General features: G+C 49.1%; 2 protein-coding genes across 2 annotated transcripts; both read right to left on the bottom strand.

Annotated features, from left to right (window-relative positions):
- Positions 1–648: 648 nt before the first annotated feature.
- Positions 649–6,510, bottom strand: Gdi1 (GDP dissociation inhibitor 1). Its single transcript, XM_051141440.1, has 11 exons — positions 6,177–6,510; positions 5,029–5,136; positions 4,758–4,857; positions 4,467–4,601; positions 3,845–4,043; positions 3,454–3,585; positions 2,545–2,644; positions 1,733–1,904; positions 1,337–1,481; positions 1,172–1,226; positions 649–1,082 (listed from the first exon to the last, which is right to left on the bottom strand). Exons 1-11 carry the CDS (start codon positions 6,219–6,221, stop codon positions 930–932), a joined length of 1,344 nt encoding a protein of 447 aa, XP_050997397.1. The 5' UTR covers positions 6,222–6,510; the 3' UTR covers positions 649–929.
- Positions 6,511–6,959: 449 nt separating this feature from the next.
- Atp6ap1 (ATPase H+ transporting accessory protein 1) lies at positions 6,960–14,896 on the bottom strand. The gene is made up of 10 exons (XM_051141420.1): positions 14,679–14,896; positions 14,258–14,384; positions 11,747–11,821; positions 11,302–11,495; positions 10,717–10,757; positions 10,018–10,103; positions 9,480–9,718; positions 8,291–8,338; positions 7,977–8,205; positions 6,960–7,589 (listed from the first exon to the last, which is right to left on the bottom strand). The coding sequence occupies exons 1-10, from the start codon at positions 14,819–14,821 to the stop codon at positions 7,380–7,382; spliced, it is 1,392 nt and encodes a 463-aa protein (XP_050997377.1). The 5' UTR covers positions 14,822–14,896; the 3' UTR covers positions 6,960–7,379.
- Positions 14,897–21,195: the final 6,299 nt, after the last annotated feature.

The following is a 21,195-nucleotide window of genomic DNA, read 5'->3' as shown; positions in this document are numbered from 1 at the left end:
GTGTTTTTCTTCTGTGAAATACACTAGAGGTTGGGGAAGGGGACACATTCACTTTGCAAGATAAGGGTTTCCCACCACTAAAGGAAAAAGCATGGGGCAGGGCACACTGGGATTTGGATCCACTTTCCCACCTTCTTCTGCTTTGCTCACATTACATTTCCTCAGATAACACAACACAAAGAAATTCAAAATAGATCAACCTCCGAGGGGGGATGGGGGGACGACAGGGAAAGGGCATCACAGCTAAACCTTCCTCCGACCCCAGAGTTTGCTGGGGCTAGGAGAGGGCAGGGCAGCTCACTGTACAGCCATAGGCTGCACAGAAAGGCTGAGGGCTCAGACAGGTAGGACAAAGTTAATAAATTAGAATAAATTATAAGGGGGGAAAGGAATGCAATTTTGTGCTGGGAGGCTCCCTTCTCTCCAACACATAAAGAGTTGTGGGAGGAGATGGGGTATTTCCAAAGGCCACTACATTGGGAATAAGAGCAGTTGGGAGTAGTCAGCTTTTCTCCACTCCTTCCCAAACAGCAGATTTGGGGGATGGGGGTATGTACACACACATAAACATACACATACACACAGAGGGAGAGAGGGAGGGAGGAAGGGAGGGAGGGAGGGAAGGAGGGAGGGAGGGGAGGGAGGGAGACAGACAGACAGACTGAATGAATGCCAGAGACAGAGATCCTCTTTTCCTAGCACAAGGGCAGGCCAAGAAAGAGGATACTATCCAACTCCCATCTCCCAAACCATCACTAAGGTTAAGGATTTGGTCAGTGAATCAAATCAATGAGGTGGGTGACTGGAATGTGGCGGGGGAAGCAGGAGATGCTAGAAACAGGGATACCCAGCCATACCATCTCCCCTGCCCTAGAGAAGGACACACAGTTGGGAAGAGGGGAGCAGAGCTGGAGGAGGGGAGTCAGCAATCACTGATCAGCCTCTCCAAAGACATCATTCTGTTTGCGCTTCATGTTCTCAAAATCGAAGGCTGAACCAGCCATGCGTTTGTAGATATCTTTGATGTCATTGCAGGTGGTCTCAAAGTGTGTGGTGGCATCATAGGAGCAGGAACAGAACACCTGTAAATAGGCAGAACCCCAGGGCTCAGGGAAGCCCAGGCAGAGGATGTTGGGGCTTGGTCTGGTTGCTGCCCAAAAGAGCTTCTTACCTGACTCTCAGAACCATCATCAATGGGCTCATATAAATCACTGATTGCCACAAACCTGAGGGGCAAATGGAAGAAAGGAGAGAGGAAGAGAAATTTCTCATAATGTGCCTTGCCCATTCCTGGTCTTCAATCCAGTCCCCCATCAAGTTTGACTCAGCTCCTCACTTCTGGTCAATGGGTTCCAACAGCTCCAAAGCAGGCTCAACCTCCTTTTCCGGTTCTGCAGTCTCCACGGTGGTGCTGGCAATGGCGATGTATTTCCCCTGTGCGGCCACGTTGTGTGCGTAGGATATCATGCACACATAGATGTCTGACCACAAGAAGCACTTGGTTAACATGTGCCAGAGGAAACAGCCACACAAAAAGGTAGTTCCTAAGAGCTGGACAGGAATCTGACCCATCTGCCCCCAGCCCATCATGCAGGAAGCATCCAAACTGTCATTATGAAGAAGTTCAGGCCATCCAATCCCCAGGTATATTCTGTGACAAAATGTCACAGCGTTTTGGACTTGTGAAAGAGAGGCAAAGCAACAGAAGGGAGTCGTTCATGGTCTGGCCTACCTGATTTTCTGTTGACCTGGTTTTGAGGGATGATAATTTGGCAAGAATTGGCATCATTGGTGTTCTTGATGGGGTGGCTGAGGATACAGATGATGCGAATAACTTGGCCAGCCTTTCGTACACGGTCTGGGATGTAGCTGGGGTCACAGATTAGCTGCTTGCAGCGGGCCACCTGTGAAAGTACCAGAAAATTTTGCACCTGCCAGATCACCCCTTGCCCTAGATAGTGTTAAACTGAGCCAAAAGTAAAGCTGGGCAGCTCTGAGCTGTCATCACTATCCTTCCTGTAGCACATAACCCCTTCCTTGAAGGTCAGAGAGGTGACCCTACTGCTGAAATACAACAATCACAAATACGTTTTTTTGCTGTTGCTGGAGTTTTTGTTTGAGACTGTTTGGCCCAAATTAATCTCAAACTCAGTATCTGGACTTCTTCCATCAGCCACCTCAGTGTTCATACCACATCAAGCTGAAGGATGGTTCAGGGTGGGACAGGGTGGGGTGGGGGCTAGGTATGTACCTCAGTTGGTAGAGTACTTGCCGAGCATGCATAAAGCCCTAGGTTAGATTTCCAGCAATGCATATAGCAGGAATCTTGACACCCACCTGTAGCCCAGCATCAAGAAGGTGGAAGCACAAGAATTAAGAGCTGAGCCTCAGCTACACAATTTGAGATCAGCCTGGGATATGTGACACTCTTTCCGAAAGAACACTTTCCAGACTCCAGGCACAGCATGTGACTTCTTAAGGATACTTGATTTAGATCAAACCTTACCCAAAGCATGGTAACAGAAATGCACAGGGCAGGCTTACCTCTCCCTCAGATTTCACACCCACCACCTTGCCATTCTCCATGATGATGTCATCTACAGGTTTGTTCAGCATGTATGTTCCCCCATAGATCGCACTTAATCTACAGTAAAGAAAATGATAGAGAACTCTCCTCAGGAGAACGAGAATCAATTCTACTATAGTCTCGCCTGCGAGGTAGAGAAAACTACCCAGGCAGACAGAGCTCAACTCCAACTCTTTCAGGTGCCCCTTCCATGAATTTAGGGCCCATCTTGACATATTCTTTCCTCTCTGGTGTTTCCACCCAAAATAGTCTATTCTCCAAAGGGTCAATGAGGGTGGCATGCAGGAATAGCTCCACACAGAGACAGTCCAGGACTATATAATAAAACTCTCTGAAAAAGAACCAGCCCCCAAGGAAACTCAGACTCAATGTTCTGGGGTACTAGACTCAGTTCAGACACTACGAGGACCTGGGGAAACTATATTCATGGTGACTTGGTCCCTTATTTCACATTTCCACCATGTGGGTGTTAGAATTGAACCTGGTTCCTCTGTAAAAACAAGTCCACTTATCAGCTGAACCATCTCTCTAGCCTCTACTCTGTATTTTAATGCACTAGGGCTATGTCCCATTATCCAGGGATGGAGCATATACATGAAAATTAGATGGGAAATTAGGAGACACTACAAAAATGTTCAAGGCATAATTTCTATTCTTTGTTTTTGTTTTTTTTGAGACAGGTTTCCTCTGTGTAACTGCCTTGGCTGTCCTGGACTTGCTTTGACCAGGCTGGCCTCGAACTCACAGAGATACACTTGCCTCTGCCTCCTGAATGCTGGGATTACAGGCCTATACCACCATGCCAGGCTGTTATTTCCATTCTTGACCCTAGTCTTATTCAGTAATGCCAACTGACAGATCCTCACCTTGCAAAGCCCTGGGGCAGCTCACCCAGGCCATAGAGTGGGTACAAATATGGGCTCTTGCCATACCGGGCCAGGGACTCACTGTACAACTTGATGCGGTTAATAGTCTCAAGACAAGGCTGATCCAGGTAGCTAGGGAACGAAAGCCAGGGAAGATACTTTGGGAGCAGCACTTTTGTTCACTTGCAAAGACACCAACCAGCCTTCCCACCACCCTCTGTGACTGGGCAAAGATGTGGGTCAAATGGAGAGGGATGGAAATGTGACAGGTGAGCCTGTAGCTGAGTTTAAGGGACATGCAGGGTGGGCAGTGGGTACAATAGGTAGGTGTGGTGAGGGCAAGGTGTGAGCCAGACAAGGGGCTCCCGCCACCAGCCAGCTTTCCCCTCACTCATCAGTGCGGTAGAGCGCCAAGGCGTGGCCAGTGAAATCAATGACATCTTGGCCCAGGTCAAACTTCCGGTAGACATCACGCATGCTGGTGGTCTGGGGGTCCACACCCTCAAAGGTTTTGGGGTCATTCTCATCAAAGTTTGCCACAAACACCAAGAATTTTCGGAAGCGTCGTTTTTCAAACATGCCCATCAGATCTGAAGAAAAGGTATTAAGAAGACCCTCTGCAATACTGAGACATAAAACTCCTCTTCCCATCAGAGCAGCCCAAGAAAACCAGCGCCCTGGCTCTCACCAGAACTCTGTCATGTAGCACCGCCCCACCCTTCTTGGCTTCAGCTTTTCTATTCATAGGAAGATGCTCTCCCAGCTCCACGCAGGGATGTTACAGGGGGTCAAGTAGGCCCACTGCCATAAAGGAATCTTCTGTGAGATTCCTTTCTGGCAACTTGCCAGGAAGGTTAGCACAGTCATTAAAGATACTATAGAGCAAGGGGACTCTAAGACTCCATGGAGTTAAGATCAGGCTCCCCCTCTGCCTCAGACTTTTTCCTAACTTCCTGAGAATACTCTGTCTCCTTCTGCCCCGTTATTTTCTGGTTAAGGGAACTCATACTCACTAGAAGCCAAGGCCTCAGTCTCAGTGGATGGCACTTTGTAGATCTTGCCCCCCTTGTACACAAAGCTGCCTTCTACCACCTTGAAGTCCAGGTAACGAGTTACTTCCGTATACAGTAGCATCTTTACCAGCTGACCTGTGTCCAGAGGGGGTAAGGGACATCAGTGTGGCTCCCTTTAAAAGCTCTCAGTAGTCTCACTGACCTTATTATGGAGCTTGACCCTGCCCTCTGCTCGTCCCAACTCCAACCCCACCCAATCCCCACATACAGTGTCTTCTTAATCTCCCTCACCATTGGCCATGAGGAATTTGGGGATCAAGTCAACATTCCAGTCTCGGCCCCGGCCCATTGATTCAGGGGGCCCTTCCAGCAACTGAAAGCGCTTATATAGCTGTAAGCAGGACCGGAAGAAAGAAAATGTCAAGAACCACCCCCTCCCCCACCCCGCCATCTCCCAATCTCCTGCCCAGGACTCGGGAATTACTTTGCCCCCATACCCCTACATGAGAGACTAACAAGAGACAAGGGGTCTGGGTCTAAGCTCCGATCCAAGCAGCCTTACCTCCTCCAGGGGTGTGATGGAAGAGCTCTCACCCCCATAGTAAGGGTTTCGGTCCATGTGCAGCACCTTCTTTCCATTCACAGACATAATGCCAGACAGGATGCATTCCTAGGGGAGGGTGACATTTGCAGCTCTATTCCTATCTGCCCTCCAACCTGCATCCCTCATTTGTCCCTGCCTCATACCCACCAAGAATTTCATAATGCAAAGCCCTGGCTCTTTACAGTACCTAAAACTAGGGAGGGGGAAGAAGCCTTGATGTGATGTTTCCTGGGCAAACAGTGAACTAGTTAGAGCATTAAAGGAGGCTTAGGGAAGTAGGGCTTCCAGAAGACTGGAGGACAGTCTTCTGGTCCCAACAAGCTAAGAAAGTATCTACCTGCTGAGCCCACAAAAAGATAAGAGAAGAACCAATTCACATGGCCTTGAAAGAGAAGGCCCCACCCTGCTCCTCCTTCAAAGGGCAGGAGTCCCTGACTCTTCTGGCTCTATCCACCGTCTAGAATCAGGGTTCAAAGCAAAAAGATTTAGAGGAAGGGGGGAAGACAAACACCCTCACCAGTCACCGCCACTAGCTCAAGGACAAAGGCTGAGGATATGAGAAACCGAGTTGGAGTAGAGGGATTGTGGTCACTACCCCCCACTGCTGCTGCTTCTGGAACATTCCCTGGGTTCCCAGTCCCCTCCCAAAAGGCAGAAAGACAGAATGAGGGCCCACCCTTGGAAAGTCCCCATACCCATATTCCATGACCTAGTATGATCACCACAAGATGGTAAGGGATGCTAATCAAGGTATCAAGCAGATAATGAGTACAGGCAAAGGGTGGGGGTAGGATGCAACGGGTCCAGTGGGGGGGGGGGTTGTTTTTCACCTCAGTGACAGGGAAGATGAGAGGAGTGGGGGGGGGGCGCTAAGATCTAAGGTGCAGGGATGCAGGCTGAAAGGGGACCCTCTACGGAGTTGGGAATACGGCAGGGCAGTTGACATCCTGGGGTGAAGTAGTGGGGTGGGCATAGGGTTGGCTTTTCCAGGACCGGAGCCAAGAACGCAATGATGGGAGGATGGGGGAGGTAGCCCGGACTCAGCATCACCGCGGGGGATGGGGAAGGTATGATGCACGGCTATGGGCGCCTGAGGTGGCACTTACGGTGAGACCTGTCCCCAGCACAATCACATCGTATTCCTCGTCCATGGTCAGGCCTTGGTACCAGCGCCCGCTCGGCTCCTCCTCCTCCTTCACCACACCAGCCTCTGCCGCTGCTGCTGGCGCCGCACTGAACCAAAGATGGCGGCTATCACTAGCCTCCCGATTCCTCCGCCGCGTCAAAGAGTCCCTCACCCTCCTGGGGCCCGCCACACCCAACCAAAGCCACCGTTTCTCCTGATTGTTTTCTTGGAGGGATTCCGGTGTCTGGGTCCCAGCACTAGAACCACTGCGTGGGTAACCGGCTCTTCGCGAGTCTAGAGAAATACGGGGCGGGGCGGCCTGGCGGCAGGTGCTGCGTCTCGGAAAGATCCTTGCGCGGGAGCCGCGCGCGCCCCGCCCCGCCCCGCGCGCTCCCGCACCGCCCCCTGGGAGAAGTCGCAAGGCTTTGCCGCTTGTTGGTGTGTCATAGCAGCTGGCAGTAGCGCTGAGAGAGCTGCCATTGTCAGGATTCCTCCCAAAGCCCGGAGAAATAACAGGCCTAACTCGTTATAGTATCAGCTTGCTGAAGACCCTCCTTCGGCTCTCATCTTCTGCCTGACAGGACTCCATCCGGGCACTTCTTCCCCTCAGTCAAGAACAAATATACTGTCCAGTGCAGAAATGAGTGACACGAAGCCCAACAAACGGTCACAAGTCTTTATTTCATTAGGAAGAAAACAGTGCACCCCCCATCGCTTGACAGGCAAGCCTGGTGGGACCGAGCCAGAACCCCAGTGTATGCTCATTGTTAACACATCCCCCAAAACACAACAGCCAAGCTGGACACACAGTTAAGTAGCCTTTCCACAACTCTCAAACTCAGTGACCCTCAAGTTCACGGGTGTTGCTAGAAGCTCCATAAAGCTAGGAAAGCGAGCACTTACTACACAAGAGCACTATAAACAGCAAGGGATAATTGCAGAGGGGTAAGAATAAATAATGATGATTTGTCTAACATCTATGAAGAATGCACTTTGTTGGTAGAGCTGGGGGATGGTTCCAGGGAAGTCCCTCAGCAGGTTAAAGAGGAAGCAAGACAGGCTGAGGGCAGTGTAGGGTTCATGCTACAGTAGGAAGCGTACAGACCCTTCCATCCACTGTGCCACAAGACGGAAACTTGACAAGCTGCACAGCAACCCTCCCTAATTCCCTCTCTAGCACAGGTCACACTATCTGGGTCAGAGTGATGGTGGGGCCCTTGTGGTCATCAAAGCGGTCCATGGTCTTTAGGCTGAGGATCATGTGGAGGCCGTAGGTGAATACGAAAAGCATGAAGAGGGTGGTGAGCAGCCCCATCCAGATGCCCGGAGAGAAGAAGCCAGCGCAGTCGCTCGCGTAGGAGAACTGGTCGCCGGTCACATTGAAGGCCTGGATCTAGGAGACACGTAAACATCGATCAAATGGGATCACAAGGTTCTACAGAGAGCAAGGAATCAGTGCAGAGTCTATGCCTTCAGAGACAGGACAAGGACGGAACTCTCAGCTACATGCTCCAGCCATACGGAGCTGCTGCTTCTTTTTTTTTTTTTTTTAAAAGATTTATTTATTATGTATACAGTACTCTGCCTGCATGTACACCTGCCGTTCAGAAGAGGGCACCAGATCTCATTACAAATGGTAGTGAGTCACCATGTGGTTGCTGGGAATTGAATTCAGGACCTTTGGAAGAGCAGCCAGTGCTCTTAACTGCTGAGCCATCTCTCCAGCCCTACTTCCCTCCCCCCACTGCCACCAGCTTGGGGCCCATCCCCCTTTCAATACCTGGAAGTCATGAAGAGTCATCTGCCAGAGTGAGGGCACGTTGGTCACAAGGAGATTGCCTCTCTTGCTCAGACTGCTGACGTACTCACAATGGAAAGAATAGATGCTGGGTCCTGTGACTTGGGAAACATTGAAGTGAGCAACAGAACCATTGCTGTGGATTTCAAGTCGTTCCATGGTAAACCAGTCTCGGGCAGACACTGGGTAGAAGCGACTAAGCAGAATGAACCTGGGAGGCAAGGGTAGTAGAGATGCCAGATGAACAGAAGAGTGGAGACACGCCAGCCCGGCCACACTCAGCCTCCAGAACTTACTTGAATGTCACTGTTGCACCAAAGAGTGCGTCATAGGTCAGTGAAAGCCTGTGGGACAAGGCAGAGGGGAGCTGTTAGGCTCTAGAAGCACCTTAGCAAGGTCCTCCAACCTAAGCTGCCCTAGGCCCATCTCTTTACAGCCACCTCTCAACACAGCATCCCCATTTATGAGAAGCTAGGGGGCAGCACTTAGGTCTCACATCTTCAGCTTAGAATTCCTTCCACTGGTTCTACTGAGTCCCCTGAGGCGCCTTCTTTCAGGCCCTTCTTGAGGTCATTCAGGTGCCTGCTGAGGGTTAGGGGAGGAGGCCTAGAACTGGTTTTAGTAGTCACTCTGGAATTTGCCCACATGCAGTCCCAGGGGTTGGGCTCAAAGAAGGGCCAAGGTCCCAAGGGATTGTGTAATGGAAGTTTAGGTTTCTTTGTAAACTCAGTTATGTTATGTAAACATGCTTTTGTTTTAATCCCAAGTGTGCGATTTTACTTTGGGCTCTAGTTTGTCCACAGCTGATAATTGCCTCATGCTGGGCATGGTCTTCGCCAGCTGGTAACAGCCTGCCTGCACAGAGAGGGGCGTGGTCTAGGACCCTGAGGAAGATAACTAGGAGAGCATGGAGAGGCAAGGTGTGGTGTGCAGTGGTGCCATGAGGCTTATAGCAGTTTGGAGAGACCAGAGACCAGTGTGGCAGGCAAAGAGAAATGTTTCAGTGCAGCGGCTTGGAGGAGACCGCTTGCTGCGTTTGCTGTTGACGGACATTGGTATTGTCCCCAAAGAACCCATTTGACCCTAAACAGCCGGGAGAAGTAAAGGGGTCTGCACCCCGTCTCCCCACTAACATTCTCTCTCACACCCAGGGTTAAGGGGCTGGTGGAAGGGAGGAAGAGATGGCAATACCCCAGATAAAATAGAGTTTACAAGCAAGGATCAACAGGACTGTGTGGCAGTGATAGCCCAGGACACAGGCAAGGCCTAAAAAGCATGGGAAGGCAAAGCTCCTGAGAGGCTCCCTCTCCAGTAAGCTCCAGCACTATCATCCTGTAACGCTGTTGCCACCTCCTCGATGAGCGCACCTTCTTCACCCCCATCTATGTACACCTGATCCCACGTCCTTGCCCTGTATTGGGCTCACAGTAGCAGGAAGGCAATGTGTGACAGCATAGTCCTTCCTTCCTTGCCTACTACCCTTACACGGCAAAGGAGTCGTTCCAGAAGGAGCCGGTCAAGTTAAGATTCTCCACACCAAAGGTAAGGGAAGTCAAGTCTTTCCATTCGTCTTTGTATGCTACAGAGAAGTTTTGTGCCCAGAACAGGATCCTTGGGGCAGTGTCATTGTAACTCACAGGAGGATGGATCGTAGGTGACGCCACCTGAGTCTGAAGCAGCTGGCGACCTAGACCCCCAGACATCATGGCTACATCACGGGCCACCTGCGGAAACATTCAATAAGCATTCTCTCAACAGCCCTAAAAACAAGCCTAATGCACTGCAATGGTCTCCCTCCCCCCACTAGATACCCTGTGTTCCATCTCCCTAAAGTTACGATCACTTGCAGCAAGGTGGAAAAAAAGACACCATGGATGGAGGAAACAATTCTCTGTCCATTAATTCTCCCAAGCTAGAGCCTCCTGGGGGGCCTTGCATGTTCCATACGCCTCCACCTCCAGGCACACTCAGCACATTGCCTCACAGCCCCAAGCCCCAGGGCCCCTGCTAGAAGGGTACATACTCTAGAAGGGCGGACTGCAGTAAGAGCTGCTGTGTAAGGGACGTCTTCAGACTTGAGTGTGCTCAGTACCTGTCCAATGACCTCATCTGAAGAGTGATGACAGAAAAGCAGAGAACCAAGTCATGAGGTAGCCTGTTTAAAGACACACTACCCACTGTTTGCTTTAGAGACCTTCTAGACAATGGGAGTTCCGTGCTATTAGTTTCCACTGAAGACGCCCTAAAAACCAGCTATTTCTCCTCCTAGCCCCTCTACCAGTCTCTCTAGGGACAGTCATGGCCTCAGTCATTGACTTCCTAATAGCAAGGTAAACCTAAGTAAAAGAAACGTACAGTGATAGAGAGCAAGCCGCATCTGCCCAGCTCCCTTCGCATGCAGATGTACTAGCCTTCACCACAAAGGCAAGGACTTCTAATTGCTTCACATAACGTTACTGGTCTATTAAATCCAGAGATCTGTCAGAATTGTACAGAAACTATATTTTGGGGTTCTTGCACAGGGGGTCATAAGGCACTTGGACACCTCTGACAGGTGGGGCTGGCTCCAGAAGAACATGGCCAGGCAGCCAGCCACTATGTCCCTGCTTAGTTGTCAGCCACTCTGAGAAACAGGGGGCCACCCCTGTAGTAGGGAGAAACCAGTTCTATTTTTCTGGCCCAAAGGCAAGACGAGGACATAAACCGTCCGGAACACACTCACCGTTGCCTGTGAGGACCTCCCTGGGTGCCATCAGACCAGAGCTGTGGATAAGAAAGCGAGAGGCTGGCAGCTTAATCTGCTCTCAAGTCCAAACACAATGCCTGGAGCAGTTCTCGGAAACTCACTACCTTTCTCTCAGCTCTTGCAGCGTCTCCTGTCCCACTAGGCCTACACTCCAAGCGCTGCGCCCTTCGGCTGCTGCTCTAACAGTCATGTAGATGCTCAGCTCAGCAACAGCTATCCTCTGCACTTCTATTGCCTCAGTACCCCAGCCTGGAATTCCACCCCCCTTTTCCCAATTCGCAGGTATGTCCACAGTTCTATAAAAAGGGCCTGAGGAGCGAATGGGTTTTCTACAAGTACAGGCAATGTCAGCTCATTTCTGGATACTCAGTGGTGGATACTTGTAAGTCGCAGCCTGACAGGAAGCCCTCTCTGTCTCTTCTAGGCATAGAAGGAACTTTCTGAAAAGAGTCTCAAGGTGGTGGGTGAACAGGGGAACTGTTTGTCACCTTTGACTGAATTCTGCCGCCAACAGAGCCCAGTGCCTTAGCCCTCTCTGAGGTGCAAGGCCAGAGGCTGTACCTGGCTGTGTAGGGCAGGCGGATGAGCAGCAGGGCAGGGAGGCTGGCATTGAGCTTCAACTCCTTTAGGGTGGCTAGGTCCACGTGCAGGGGACTAGCCCCAAGCTTCTCCTGCAGGTAGGTGGTCAGGGTGCTGATTGCATACCAGTCCACAGCAGGAAGCACCAGCGAGGAGGGGGCCAAGTCCAGGGCATTCTGGTGGTAGGGAAGACGTAGAAGGCAAAGTGAGCCAGGAAACAGTGGGCGCTAATAAAGACCCCCTAGAACAAGACCCTCACCTGCGTAGCCACACCCCACAGGGATCTCACGATGGGTCCCACATCGCCAGACCCTTGACGCACCCAGGACCCAGGCCCTCTGCCCTCAAACCCTGCTCCCCTCTCGGGGAGAGAGCGTACAGGATGCATTATCTACCCTCTTGGCTGCAGCTGTGAGCAGACCCTTACCTCCAAGTTAGAAAAGGCACTGTCCTGCTTATTTCCAAAGACACCACCGTATGCTGTGAAATCCTCAATGCTTAGCTAAAAGGGAAGCAGAAGAGATGTCCCAGGAGTCTGGGCAAGGAACAAAGACCAGGACATTGGGGGGGGGATAAGTGGGGGGCGGTGAGGGGGGAGGTTGGCAGCTCTCATGTCTCACAAGGCATCATTACAAGCCAGCTTGGCACTGGAGAGAAGAGTGAACCGCCAGCACATGCGGTGGGGGTGAGCGGAGGACTCACTCTTTCCTCCCCAGCACTCTGAGGGCAGGGTGACAAGATACAGAAGGTGGTCACAGGGTTGGGAGACGGCTGGACGGCCGGTTTGTCCTAACCTACAAGAGTCAGCCGGCAAGATGAACTGGGGAGTGAAGGGGGAAGCTGGAGAAGAGGAAGAGAGACAGCAAAGCGCGTTTATTGCATGCCTCCCAAAAGGGAAGCAGGAGTCAGAGCAAAGGAGAAGCTCTAGGTCTAGTCTGGACAGGAGGATCCTTTTCAACAGAACAAGTCCTTGCCTAACCATTTTTGGTGGGAGTTATGAGAGAGGAAGATACCGCAACACAATGGAGGGAACTGGGACTTGAGAGCTCTCAGGACTCCAATAAATCCAACCTCACCTCACGGCCTTCCCTCTACAGCCTACAAATGTTTGACCCTCCTCCCCTCAAGCCCCAGCCAGCTTCCTTTGCCTTCTCTCAGTTAGGTCCAGAGGCCTTTTGTTTTTGTTTTTCAGCACAGGGTTCCTCTGTGTAGCCTTGGCTGTCCTAGACTCACTTTGTAGACCAGGCTGGGATCAAAGGTGTGTGCCACTGTGCCCTGCTTCCAGAGGCAATCTTAGCCTGCTTTCTTCCAAAGCTCACCGTGTTTAGTATACATAAGGCCAGCGTCCTTTCCTGGCCTCCTCTCCTTCTATACCCTTACACTTTGTGCAACATACGCCAGGCTTTGTCATGCTCAGAACTGCTACCAACTTTTCCCCTTGTGGTATCTCCATCTCTAGGTGACCTAGCACACCATCCTCTACCCTTTCAATCACTTTTTTTTGTTTGGTTTTTGGAGACAGGGTTTCTCTGTGTAGCCTTTGCTGTCCTGGACTAGCATTGTAGACCAGGCTGGGCTTGAATTCAGAGATTGCCTTCTCTGCCTCCCGAGTGCTGGGATTAAAGGTGTGTGCCACCATGGCCCAATTTAGCTCTTAACCTGTTGCCTTCACAAGATTGTCTACTTCTTAGCACACACTAAGCACTCCATCATTGGCTAAATGATTTATGTAGATTATGTCTCTTAATCTTCTGCTATAGGTGGATATCTTAATTTTCCACTTGTAGAAACTATGGTTTATAAAGATAGAAAAATGGTAGGAGTATGTTCTAGTCTGACCTGTTATCTACACCTTCTGAAAGGACTATCGGGCAGGCAGTGGTGGCGTACGCCTTTAATCCCAACACTTGGGAGGCAGATGCAGGCGGATCTCTGTGAGTTCAAGGCTAGCCTGGTCTACAAAGTGAGTTCCAGGACAGACAGAGAAACCTGTCTCCAAAAAAACAAACAAAAAAGAAAGAAAGAAAGAAAGAAAGAAAGGAAAGGAAAGGAAAGGAAAGGACTATCAACTAGCAAAATTACTACCAGAAAGAGACACAGCAGCAGAGGGAGGCCACAAATCGAATGAGCCTCCTAAGGAGGAGGGGACAAGCAGGGACTCAGCACCCTCCTGAACAATAACTTAACGCCACGCTAAAACCCTTTCATAGTCCATACTCTTGCTCTGTCTGCACACACCTGAAATGAAAGGAGAATAGAATGCTGGCTTAGCACAGAACTAGCAGACAGATGTGATCCGCCACGCTGGAAGCAGCACGCTGTCCAGTCTTCCAATCTGGACCTTCAGTAACTCATCTTACCTCTTACATTAGACTCCTTAGCAGTTAAACCAAGACAATGGTATCAGTTGAGTACAGTGCATAGACCGTGCTAAATTTTCCAGTTACTCCTATTACGACTTTGACAGTTAAAAATTACAACTCTGAGCCATGCACGGTGGCGCAGGCCTTTAATCCCAGCACTCGGGAGGCAGAGGCAGGGGGATCTCTGAGTTTGAGGCCAGCCTGGTCTACAAAGTGAGTCCAGGGCAGCCAAGGCTACACAGAGAAACACTGTCTCGAAAAACAAACAAAAAAATCTGATCTTTGGGTTTTTTTGTTTGTTTGTTTGTTTGGTTGGTTGGTTTTGGTCTACCCGCCTCTGCCTCCGGAGTGCTGGTATCTGATCTTTAATTCCCTTGCTTCCTTATATCAAGTCCGTGCCATTTCTGTGGGTCTCCTGTTCCCATGGAAACTTCGACAAATCTTCCCCAAAATCTAGCCACAGCTGCCTACAGGTGAGACTAGGTCACTGCAGTTTCACCTGGGGAGCAGTCAGTAGGGGAGGGGTGGGGTCTGTTTCCTGACGATAAAGACATAGCCGGCTAGGGCAGGCTCACCTTGTCCTGCAGGAACAGCAGTACATTTCGGGGACCGAGCTCCAAGGCAGGGTCTAAGTAGGTAGAAAGCTGCATGTCGCTGGTGATATGGCCCTCGTGTGTGTCGGCCACAGGAGCCCACAGGTCCCTGGAAGTGAGCAGAAGAGGAGCTGTTAGATGTGATTTCGTTGTTTGAGACCCTAAGCCCATGGGCGCCCGCCTTCACGTGCAGGGCCCTGAGATCTGAACGCACCCCGTCATGGAGCAAGTCCCTGAATAAGGGACACTCTCCATCTGGGCCTGGAAGCCCCTGACTAAGGACAGCCCTGGAGTTTAACGAGGGCGACTTATCCTCGGCGGCGCACCACACGGCCCTCCCGGACCCAACCTCAATTCAGCCGGGCCCGGGCCCGCCCGACCCGACCTGGCCCGCGCCGCTCACCGGTCACTGGACCACAGTACCAGTGGCACCTGCTGCTCCGCAGCCACTGCCGCCGCCACCGCCACCAACGACAGAGGCAGCCACAGGACTGGGGCCCGCCGAGTCCCCATCCGTTTCGGAGACACCACTGTTGCCGCCATCATAGCCCCAGCCTTCAGTGTCTGGGCCCAGGCCTCTGCAGATCAGATGACCGGCACCTCCGCCCGAGCCCCGCCCCCATCGACGAGGGGGGGCGGGAAGAGAGAAAAACCTTCTTCCATATTCGCCTATGATTGGGCCAAGAGCGTGGCACTCATGACTACTCCTTCTCACTGGTTGGCTGTACTTGTCACCAGTCACGCACGCTCCTTGTGAGAAAAGAGGCGGGACCGAACGCTACCTGCTCCCTGGCTCAGTTGGGCCAGGTGGTTTTATACAGCCCCATGCTCTATTATTTGTCTTTTTCTGTTTTCGTCTTTTTTTTTTTTTTTTTTTTTTTTTTTTTTTTTTTTTTGCTTAAAATCGGAATACTGGAACCTCTTTTCTAAAGATATTTCCGCCCTCTGGTACAGATGAGAAATTGCATCCCCTTAGAATGAGACGAGGGCCCACTGTACCATCAGGGACACACAAGCCAGCACTTAAATGGGCAGGATGGAGGAGGGGCTGGAAAAGAGAGCAGCTGTAGCATCAGAAAGGAGGGGGAACCTTCCCTACTGGCAGCCAGGTCTGAAGGATAATGTAAGTAACAATGTCAGTGTCATTTGCTACCAAAAGGCAGGAAATACGGGCAGAACAGAGCACTCTTTTTACTTAGCAAGCGCGATCCCACTGTAGGTTAAGGGAGACTTCGTGTCGGAGGATGGTCTTTCCTTGTGATTTGCCTTAGGGGAAAGACTAACAGCTAGAGTCAGAAAATGGAAGTCGCAGCACAACTGAACCCAGACTTTTCTGGGTGTTTTTTGTTTGTTTGTTTTGAACAGAGTTGTGGTATGAACAAAACTCACTATGTAAATCTCAACCTTTCAAGCACTATGATTACAGCAGTGAGCCACCAAACCTGTCTACACTTCTGTGCCGTTTTTATTTATTACTCTGTTAATTATCTTTATAAATAATAACTTCATTCCCACAGCACTACAAAGAAAGAAAAAAGGAGTACAACCAGATCTTGAATTCTCCAAACTGATTAATCTAAGTCGCCAGGGCCCAGCTATGCTAAAAGGTCTAAGGCAGAATCTAGGCAATGGTATGTAGAAATGTTAATCTTTTTGCTTTGTTTTGTTGGTAGTGGGAATTGGACCTAGAGCTTCCCATGTGCCAATTATAAATTATACAATTGAACTACTCCTGGGGTTAAGAGGATCTGGGTTCAATTGCCAGCACCCACATGGTAGCTCCCAACTGTCTGGGACACAGACATACATGTAGGCAAAACACTGATGCACATGAAATAAAAATAAAACTTTTAAAACTGTTGTAAAACAGCCGGGCACAGTGGCACATGCCTGTAAACCCAGCACTCGGGAGGCAGAGGCAGGCAGATTGCTGTGAGTTCGAAGCCAGCCTGGTCTACAAAGCAAGCCCAGGACAGACAGAACTACACAGAGAAACCCTGTCTCAAAAAAAAAACCTATGGTAAGACAACTGAGCTACTCCCCTAATTTGTGTAGGATTTTTTTTTTACAGTGGTCTATATATTGTTTAAGTAGAATTTATCCAAAACTCATGTCCCCCTAAAAAGTTGTACATGCATCTTAATTTGGAAACAGGGTCTTTCTACATGTAATCAACTTATAATAAACTCATACTGACTGCTAAGTCACAATACGGAAGGATGAGCCATAATCTGATGAGTGGTCATCATATTTTTGGTTGTGAGCCTAGCCTTTAACGGCTGAGCCGTGTCTCCAGCCTGATGAGTGGTTATTATAAAAAGAGAAATTTACTTACTTTTTGTTTGTTTGTGACTAGCTCACATAGCCCAGGGTGGCTTCAAACTGCTGGTCCTCCTGTTTCCACCTCCTCTAAATGCTACATGCCACCATGCTTGGCAAAGGAGGACAGCATAGATGCAGAGAGGGAAGAAGGCAGATGGAGAGACAGACTGCAGTGACGTGGCTGCACGATGAAGATGCATACAGGGTTTCTGACAGCACCAGGAGAGGAAAGGCAGGAAGCAATTCCCTTCTGGAGCCTTCAGAGCAAACTCCGCCCCACCGACACCCTGCTTTGTGGCATGTAGCCTACAACATCATCAGAAAAGAACCCTGTTTTGTTTTAAACTGTCTAGTTTGTGGCATATCTCATAGGAAAAAAAAGGTATATTAGGAGAAGAGTGTTTAGGAGTGTTTGTTGGAGCCGGGTGTGGTGGCGCACGCCTTTAATCCCAGTACTCAGGAGGCAGAGGCAGGCGGATCTCTGTGAGTTTGAGGCCAGCCTGGTTTTTCAAGACAGGGTTTCTCTGTTTAACCTTGGCCATCCTGGACTCGCTGTGTAGGCCAGGCTGGCCTTGAACTCACAGCGATCCACCTGCCTCTGCCTCCTGAGCGACCCCAGAACTTGGAGGCAAGAGAATAAAGAGTTCAAAGCCAGCCTCGGCTACTTAAGGAGTTGAAGGCCAGGCTGAGATCTGTGAGACCTTGTCTCAAAATTTAAAAAGGGGGGTGGGGAGAAAGTGTAGCCAGGCGGCGGTAGTGGGGCATGCTTTTAATCCTAGCACTCAGGAGGCAGAGAGGCAGGCGGATTGATGTGAGTTCGAGGCCAGCCTGGTCTACACAGCGAGTCCAGGACAGCCAAGACTACACAGAAACCCTGTCTCGAAAAACAAAACAAACAAAAAACAACAACACAACAAACAAACGTTATAACCGTTTCCAGACATGGTGGCACAGCCATGTTAACACCAATATTTAGGAGGTAGAGGCAGGAGGATCAGGAGTTCAAGGTCACCTTGGCTACACAGTGAGTTCAAACACACATGTGCCAACATATACCCAAGGACAGACACGCATTCCTGGGCTGGGGGAAGTCCTCTCTCTTTATTCAACTATTTTTCTTTTATTTCTTCCTTTTTGTTTTGTTTTTAGGTAGGACTGGATTTTAACGCAAGCACTCAGGGCTGCACACACACTAGGTAAGCTCTCTACTATTGAGGCACATTGCCAGACCTAAGATTGAATTATTTTAGGGTTCTCTGTGTATTTTTCTGCACGGATGTATGTGCACCACATGTGTGCTTGTGAGTGTAGGCAAGAAGGGAGTATTGGATCTTCTGTAACTGGATTTACAGATGGTTGTGAGGTAGATGAAGAGAATAAAACCTGGGTCCTCCCAAGAACAGCCAGGGTTCTAAACTGTTGCATCATCTCCCCCACCCACCCACACACATATTGCTTATCTTTTTCAGGTCTTTTTGTCATGCTAGGGATCAAACCCAGGACTTCTCACATGTTAGGCACATACTATACCAGCCATAGTCCTTTGTTACCATTGTTTTGAGAGGTCTTGCCAAATAGGCTCAATTGGTCTGAAATTGGCCATACAGTGGAGAATGACTGAAAATTTCTGATCCTGCCTATTTCCAGAGTTCTGGGATTGGAGGCTTCTGACACCATACCTGGTTAAAGGTTATATTAATTTTTGTTTGTTTGTTTTAAGACAGGGTTTCTCTGTGCAGCCTTGGCTGTCCTGGACTTGCTTTGTAGACCAGGCTGTCCTCGAATTTACAGAGATCGCCTGCCTCTGCCTCCCGAGTGATGGGATTAAAGGTGTGCACCTAGCCTAATTTTGAGATTTTGAGACAGGATCTCATGTAGGCCAGACAGGCTCTGAACTTGCTATATAGGCAAGGATAACCTGAATTTCTACTCTTCCTGCCTCTACCTCCAAAATGCAGGAATTGCTCCTATTGTGTAATCATGCTGGGCTTAATATTTGTTTGAAACAGTTTCCTGCTGGGCGTCATGGCACACTCCTTTAATCCCAGCACTGGAGAGGCAGAGGCAGGCAGATCTCTATGAGTTCAAGGCCAGCCAGCCTGGTCTGCAAAGTGAGTCCAAGACAGTCAAGGCTACACAGGGAAAAACCAAAAACCCAACTCCCCCCGCCCCAAAAAAAGAAATAGTTTCTTGTTTTATAGCCCAGACTGACATCGAACTTGAATTTACCTTCCTAAGAGCTAAAATTACAGTTATGTATCACCATGACAAAGTTAGTTTTGTCTTGTCTCTGTTTCATCTCTCCCCTACTCTTTGTTTCCATATGCCCACCCCCACCATGATGCTTTGCCTCACCACAGGACTACAGTGACAGGATCAAGTGACCAGGATTGAAACTTTGAAAGGATAAGCCAAGATTTTTCCTCCTTTAAGTAGATTTCTCCCAAGTATTTTGTCACAGGAACAGAAAGCTCTGAAACTCATTCTTTGCTTATAGGAATACAAACAGCACAGCTACTTTGGAGGAGTAGATGTTGGCTTATAACCAAATTAAACATATTCCTGTCATGTGACCCATCAAGCACACTCCTTAGTGCTCACCCAAATGAGTCAAAAGTGTACATTCATGCAGAAGTCTGCACACAGGTGCTTAGAACATCTTTTTGTTGTTGTTGGTTTTTCTTTTTTTTTTTTCCAAGACAGGGTTTCTCTGTGTAGCCTTGGCCATCCTGGACTCACTTTGTAGACCAGGCTGGCCTCGAACTCACAGTGATCTGCCTGCCTCTGCCCCCCGAGTGCTGGGATTACAGGTGTGCGCCACCACGCCTGGCTAGAACATCTTTAAAGTTTGGAAGCAACTGAAATGTCCCTCAGTAGGTGAATGGCTAAATGAACTAGTACATTCATAGAATAGAATGCCATCTAGTGCTAAAAAACAAGCAGCTATAATGCCACGAAAAGACATGGGGAAAACTTGAATGCTTATCACCAAATGAAAAATATGCAATCTGGTAAAACTTCAGACTATGGCTCCAAATCTGCTGCGTTCAACAGAAAGCAAAACTGTGGGAACAGTAAAAGGCCAGCAGTGGCCAGCTTGTTGGGAAAGGAGATAAGTAAGTGGAGGATAAGAGATGTTTATGCTAGTAAAGCTACAGTAATGGTAGGCACATGTCATTAAGCATTTGTCAAAACCCATAGGCTGTACTGATTTAACTGTGGACTCTGGGAGCTATGTCAATGTGAGTTCCTAACTGTGACAGATGAGCTTCTCTAGTACAGAAGTACAGGGTATATGGGGCGTGTAGGAGCTCATATACTTACTTTTTGTGAATGTAAGATGGAGAGATAAACATGGTTTTTGTTGGGATCCCAAGTGTGGGATGAGGAACAGACTTATGAGAGAGCAGGTGATGTTTATCCCCTTAGAAGTTGAACTACCTTGTTGGGGAGCTTGGCTGTTACCAGCTGAAAAACATCCTTGAACAAATTCTGAGAGGAGATGTAAATGTGAGCCAAAAATAGGAGGCGGGGTTTTGGAGACTTGGGGTTGAATGGCTGTTCATCACTGGCTTTCAAGATGCTCAAGAGAACTGCTCCAGTGAAGGCTTCTGGGCTCCAGGCTCTGGGATCCGGGCTCCAGCTGCTGCTCCAAGCCTTGGCAGATGCTCCAGGTTCCAGCAAAAGAAATCCTGCTGATTATGTCAAGAGAGTCATTCCTGGGAACTGATTCCCATAAGGTTTCATTTTTGTGTTTTTTAATCTTCTTTTCCTCAGGTTTATGCTAGTCAAGTTATAAAGGAGGTATGCTGGTTTGATAAATCCATAATAAAATTAAGAAAATTGAGCCTACAGTAAGACCACTGGAAAACAGTCTATATTTGAAGGATGTGAAGCTCAGTGGTAGCCTGCTTGCCTAGCATATAGGAGGCAGTATAAGTTATTTTTTTTTTAAGATTTATCTTATTTATGTGGCCCATGGAGACCAGAGAGGTTGTTGGATGCCCTGGAGCTGGAGTTATATGTGGTTGAGTTTTTTGATGTTGATGCTAGGAATAGAACTCAGGTCCTCTGCAAAAGCAACAAGCACAGTTTGTTTCTTTTCCGAGACGGAGCTTAGAACTCAAGAGATCTGCCAGCCTCTGCCTCCTGAGTGCTGGGAACAAAGTTGTACGCTACTATACCCAGTGCAACAAGCACCTTTTTTAAAGGTTAGATCAAAGAACATTCATCAGGTCCTTTTCTCCTTCCATGATGTGAGTTCTGGGGATCTAACTCAGGTTGACAGGCTTGGTAGTGTGTATCTTTACTTGCTCAGGCATCTTGCTGGCCCTACTTTTTCTTTTTGACAAAATGGCTCATATAGCCCAAGCTGGCCTTGAACTCACTATGTAGCCAAAGATGACCTTGAATTTCACAACTATTGAGATTATAGGCTTACACCACCATACCACCAGTGAGGGGTGTGTGTTTTGAACAAATAGAATTGTTATCATAGTATATAAATTTAAAATACCTAAAGAAATGCGGCATGGTGGCTCATGCCTGTAATCCCAACACTCAGGAAGCAGAGGCAGGTGGATCTCTTTGAGTTTGAG

Source organism: Acomys russatus, chromosome X (assembly GCF_903995435.1).
Source record: "Acomys russatus chromosome X, mAcoRus1.1, whole genome shotgun sequence".
NCBI classification, from domain to species: domain Eukaryota; kingdom Metazoa; phylum Chordata; class Mammalia; order Rodentia; family Muridae; genus Acomys; species Acomys russatus.
Note: the sequence above shows the minus strand (reverse complement) of the source record. Positions and strands in the feature narration are given on the sequence as shown.